This window comes from Colius striatus, chromosome 18 (genome assembly GCF_028858725.1).
Source record: "Colius striatus isolate bColStr4 chromosome 18, bColStr4.1.hap1, whole genome shotgun sequence".
Taxonomy (NCBI): domain Eukaryota; kingdom Metazoa; phylum Chordata; class Aves; order Coliiformes; family Coliidae; genus Colius; species Colius striatus.
Genome location: NC_084776.1, coordinates 168,482 through 174,481, shown reverse-complemented (window position 1 = coordinate 174,481; position 6,000 = coordinate 168,482). Strand labels below are relative to the sequence as shown.

The 6,000-nt window shown below is 37.2% G+C and overlaps 1 protein-coding gene across 6 annotated transcripts in view; it reads right to left on the bottom strand.

The window, feature by feature from the left end:
• Window positions 1-321: 321 nt before the first annotated feature.
• Window positions 322-6,000, bottom strand: part of CSNK1D (casein kinase 1 delta) — a 27,344-nt gene continuing 21,665 nt past the window's right edge. For 4 of the 6 annotated variants that reach the window (XM_062010460.1, XM_062010461.1, XM_062010463.1 and 1 more), the window contains one exon: window positions 322-3,410. In XM_062010460.1, coding sequence (XP_061866444.1) covers window positions 3,360-3,410 — 51 coding nt within the window. In that variant the 3' untranslated portion in view covers window positions 322-3,359. Of the gene's footprint in view, window positions 3,411-5,236; window positions 5,304-6,000 lie in introns of all 6 variants that reach the window. The other 2 variants (XM_062010458.1, XM_062010457.1) reach the window with 2 other exon arrangements.

Below are 6,000 nucleotides of genomic sequence, written 5' to 3'. Positions count from 1 at the left end.
CTACTTTGCCATAAGATTAAGTTCATGGCAAATTACACTTCCTCACAAGTGGATTAAATCTAGATTTCTGACTAGATGGGTCAGCACTATTAAAAAAGCAACAGCGTTGTCTGCTTTCACTTGGTACTTTGTTCAAAGGAAGTGCTGCTTTTGCAAAGCAAAAGTTAATAAAATAATTACCTTTCATTATTTTACAAAGAGAAAATAAATATTCTTGAAATGAACACGTATGCTCTAGCCACAATCTACTTACAAGTGTGTAAATTCATTGTAAAGATTCCTTTGGGAAATTCAATTTCTGGAAGTGGTACCTTTGACAGATTTGTATAGAGGAGCTGCCACTCGGACGTTTGGAACGTGGGGAAAAGAAGACAATAGCTGTGCTTATGGTATTTTTCCCCAGTGGAGAATGAAAGATGATATGCCTCTGAGTTCCACATGCCTTTGTCCAAGGAACATTTTGAGTACTTTGATAAAATTAATGAGAAATATATGGGCCCCTTAAATGCTTTTATTTAATATCTCTCTTAAAGTGTGACATTTATTTTCAACTGTTTTCAGAGTATGTGTACCATAAAGAATTCAGGGACTCTGTAACCGTCCAGAAACGTAAAACAGCAGCACGCGTAGTGTTTTCCATATAAAAGCACACAGCCAGTTCTAAATGAAAAGTGTAAGCATAAATTAAATATCCTTCCAGCTTTTAAAGGCCTGCTAATCAGAAACAGTCAATTCTTGAAGGTGCATTTGTCCTCACACTACGAATAGACTTTTGAGAACCACAGAGCAAAAGACAGCCCTTTTATTATATGTGGCCTTGTGGGTAGAGCTCAATATTTTCCTCGCCTTTATCTTAGCTCCCATATCTGATCAAGTGTCCATAGCAATTCTCTTCCCATACTTCGAATGTTATGTGTTAGGAGAAAGCGTTTGTAAAAACTACTTCTGCAAAAAAGTAATATCCAAACAAAACCATTTACCTTTAAAGAGAGAGAAGCTTATTGTGAACAAAGAAGCAAATGCCTTCTCTTTCCTTCAGCATATCCTGACTGCTGCATTCTGACCGTGACTACAGAAATCCTTCAAAGTTTTAGTATCACAACAATGTCTTCACATGATTGCAACAATGCTCTTTGTAGTTAAAGACACTCCTTAACAAAAAACCCAGATCAAAACAGAAACAAAAAAAAGGAAAAAAGAAAAAAAGGAGTTGCACCAAGAGTAAGGATTCATTGGAAGTAAGTAAAACCAAACTTAACCAGAAGTTATTATGATTGTATTTACACAATTGCTGAAGTACACAAATACAGTGGTAGTACAAACGAAGCGCTCTGAGATATGGTTTCCAATACACAGGTTTATATAGACAGATTATTTTCTGCATGATGGAATTTAACTATTATGAAGGACAAAAATTGCCCACAAGTGAGTACAGTTCTAGAAATCTGCAGTCAACTTTTAAGTATAGTACAGCAATCTAATGTTCCAGATACAGAGAGAATAAAGAGGCTGCCTTTTTAAGTCCTTCTAACAGTACATTATTAACCACAGATATTTACAAGGAAAGCACAGTGAAGTGTAAAACTGTTCAAATAATAGCGCACATGCCTAAAATACTGAATTTTATAGTAACTGAGGAAATAATTCTCTTATGCAAACTTATCCACGGATAAAACTCTTCAGCTTTTCCACTATGCTGTTCCCCAAACACAGGTTTCCCCAGTCAGATCCAGAGTACATACAAGCAAGTAGCCAATGATCTGAAAACATCCAAAGACTAATCCTTAATAGGTCGACTTCTGAGAAGGGAAAACCACCAAAACAATAAAAATTACTCTTCATAAAAATCTGAAGACCAATAGGCCTTTAAAGAAATTTGTTTTCAAGCAGAGAAGAACTTCTCAAAATACCTAACTGTTCAAACAAAATCTCTGCGTACGCTTTCATTTCCAACACGGATCTTCCCATTACTTCAGTCATTTTGGTATACACAGTACTTCTGATACTGTTACAAGTACTGTGAAGACAGAATACCTACTTTCATTTTGTGAGACTGTTTACAGTAACAAACTATAGGAAACATCTCCCATATTCCATAACCGGCAGGTGCAAACAACATCTGCAACAGTTTATTGGACAACTTAAGCGTGTGGATTCATTCATTCCCAGCTAATGATTCAGGGGACATTCAGGTTGAATACAGTTAGAAATGAAATATGGCACACACCCAAATTGCAAAAATTCTCAGGATTTCACAGCAAGAAGAAGTTGTTTTGAGGATGTTTTTAAAATTAAGTAATTAACTTTTCTGAGTCTTGGCACAAAACAGAAGTCCTAAATCAATTTATTTACTAATCTTTAAACACGTGGATGCTGAACGAAATGTGCAAATTCAGCAAAGATTCAGTAGCAACGTGTATTTTCCACTTGCAACACCCTCCAAGCTCACCCGCCTCAGAGTGCAGGAAACAAAATTTTACCAATAAAAACAATGTTTGAAACGATCCATTTACCCAAACGAAGCAGAGAGATAGGACAAGCTTTCAATTTCTAAATCCATCAAATGCTAGAGCCTTTCACTTTTTCTTTACAACAAGAGAAATCCATTATCACCACCTCGACTATACTTACAATATCCTGCAGGGAATTTAGTTATCTTTTATGAAAAAGAACAAGCATTAAAAATTCCTTTGTGTTACATGGAAAGTGAAGTGGGAATGAAGACAGCAAACAGTAAAATTCTAACAGTTTTGAAAATGTCACGAGAAAACCGTCTCGATCAGAATGGGACCATACAAATAAGTAAACATTTAAAATAAGTCAGATGGTTTTGATTCATTTACACGTTCCCTGCCAGATCGATGTTTTTAAGCAAGAAATTTCAAGTCATTGTCTTTAGTTTAGGTTTGTTTATATTCTACATTTTGTAAATCAGACAAAAGCAAGAGTTCTTTACAGAGAATTAAGCCAATAATTTTAGCAAAATGATACAAAAAACTTTCTTAAACCAAGTAAAAGATTTATAGTTACAGTAGAATAATAAAAAGGGGGTAAAGTCTACCGCCTGTGGAGGGAAAATGGAAACGGCCATCCGATAACAGGCGGTCAACTCTGTAAACCATCTTTCTTATCCAGCCCCGTTACCACAGGGTTCTCTTAAGGTCACTGGGTTTCTGGCAAAAGCGTCCTGTAATGGCAGCTGCTGGAGTCTGTCCATGTTCCTCCAAGGGCCTTTTAAGTCACATGGAGAACTCCAATTGTAATGTTTCCGCTCTAGTTTAGGGTATTTTTGCTAGTAAAGCCATTGGTAACATAGGAGATCAGCCATGCATTATCTGCCCTCCATGGCAAAATAATGTTCATCGGTGCACAGCAGACTGGAGAACACTGGTAGTTACCCGAGCAGGAATCTACCAAAGCCAAAAAACAAGACAACATCAGCACACATCCTCCCAGTTAACATAAAAGTGGCTCTCAATGTACTTGTAAATAATTTGTTGCCAAAGGTAAGTGTACCAGGTTAAAATACAAAGAGCTATACAATGTTTCACACCCACCTGTAGCTAGGTGAAGTTGCCTGCATTTTCCTCCTGTATTATTAACATGAAAAATTCACCTTTCCAGACAGAAGGGATGGTTTGAAGTAAGCAAAGCATAAACATGCACGGAAGAACAAACCAGATGAAAAAAACGCTGCCAATGCATACAAATAGCCTGAATGAATAATTATTTTGTGGAAAAAAACACCCACTAAGAGGGTAAAAAAAATTAATTATTTTCAACAGCTTTTCATTTTCCATGGGACACTGTATCAAAGGACGTATCACTTCCATAGCTTGACCGACTCCATTGAGAGAGTAACATTCTTTCAAGAATACTTTCACTGTGCAAAACAACCACACATCACTCCAATTTAAGAAGTGAGAAAGGTCTTAAGTAGTCTAATCCGTATTCAGTATTAATTTCAGTTGTGAACAGCTACAGACAACAAAGCATACGGTAGAGGCCAAGCAATGTAGACACATTGTAGATCAGAATCTGCACGTATCCTGCACACAAGCTTTCCAATGCAAAGCTTTAGGTCTGCCTTTTTTTGTTTGGTTGTTTTTTTCTCTTTAATTATTTTTTTTAAATTGATGATGAAAGTCTGATAATTGAACTTGAAACTGTTTAAAGTGTTAAGCCGACATTCACAGATGGATCTTTTTAATGTTAAAAACTGTTTACAAAGCACGTTGCGCAGAGTCAGCCAAGCATACAAAGCAGGAGGAGAAAACAGAAGAGGAACAGCAGGATTCTTCACCAACTAGAGATACTGGATTAGCGCAAGCTGAGGCTTTATAGAGAAAGTGAGGCGGCAGACGGAGTTATACAACAGAATTTATTAAGGAACAGCCTTTTTTTTAATGAGGAAGCAAAGCAAAGAAGCTCCTGAAATACTTGAGAAAGCATCCTTCAGCCATCAAGGTTCAGATTCCAACTGAAACTTATTACTTCCCTGATGAAACCTGTTGTTGCCAAAAGCAGAACAGACTAAAAAGCCAAAAGCTGCGCACAGAAAGGCAGAAACTTCTACTACACTCAACAGTGGAAAGAAGTTCTAAATACCCAAATCCAAGTCTGTCTACCTGAGATGCTCACGTTCAAAATATTCTCATCGCTATGTGAACATTTTTAAAATACAGATCTGAATAGATCTGAGTATTTTTAAAATGTCAGCTCATAACGAATGGAGAAGAATATAAAACAGTGAAAAATGGAAACGGCCGTAGTAGAACATTCCATTAATGACAAGATAGAGCCTCATTTGAGTAATATAGTAAATTGAATCTTCACACAAGTATTTTGGTTTTACAATTCAGAAGCAGATGTGGTTTTTGAATGGATGTCACGCTGCTGCATGAACATTCCTGGAAAGATAGGTAATTCCCACACAGCTAAAATTTACACTTTGCTATTTTATCGTCAATGCTTGAATAATTTTAGACACTATTAAAGTTACCATTTTGCTCAATTCTGCTTAAGAGTCCAAGAGGAACAGCAGCAAAAATGCCATTTTTGGAAGGAAATTTAGTTTTAAGGTAGAGAAAAAACAATGCTCCACCAAGCATCTGACCAGAAGGCACAGGCACGGCTATTTTGTAACATGAGGAGAAGAACCGAAGTTGGATGTTTCCAAAGATTTTTTTTTTCCCCACCCCATACAAAGTTTTGGTGTCCAATGAGAAGCACTCACCCAGTGCTGCCTTCCAACGAAAGGAGACGAGCAGCTACTTGCCGTGGTGTTCGAAAGGAATGCTATTCTGAGGTAGGGGAAAAGACAGCAATTTGTAACGGTTCCACTGCCCCAGTATATAAAGATGTCTAACACACATCCAACCTAAAACTGCAGTAGCAAATGTGTCTTTTGAGGAGCTCTGACTTTATACCTCTATAAGACATTTCTTTCAATATTAAGAGATACGTAAAAGGAACAAATTGTTATTCCTCAAAGAAAGCTGCCAGGGTCAGAAGAACAATGCTGAGTATGATGCCTGTGAGGATGGATATAAGGAGAAAGATTTGCTCATGAGATGACAAATGCAGAGGCATTGGAAGCATGTTTCTTTTCAGCCCGGGAAACGGTACAACATCTCAGCTGCTCAACGCTGGTGTTGGTTACAATCTTGTAGAACCTACTCCCATCAAAGAGACTTAATCAAATATTTCTTTGTGCAGCACGCCAATATTTTCTCCCAACTATGGAGAGAATATCTCTATCAGCAGTAGGAGTTACACACAGCTTGGTGTTGAACATGCTACATTCAGAAAAAAAAAATTAAAACAACTTACTGTATATCATAAACAGTCGGATCAAACAGTCTGTGAAAGGAAATGAACCCTACTACACCCTTGAGACGATCGCTGCTTTCAGGATGTAATCTGTGCATTGTGGACCAACGGAACTGATTCAAAGCAGCCCTTACTGGAATACTCATTTACCTCATTTACTATGTTTCT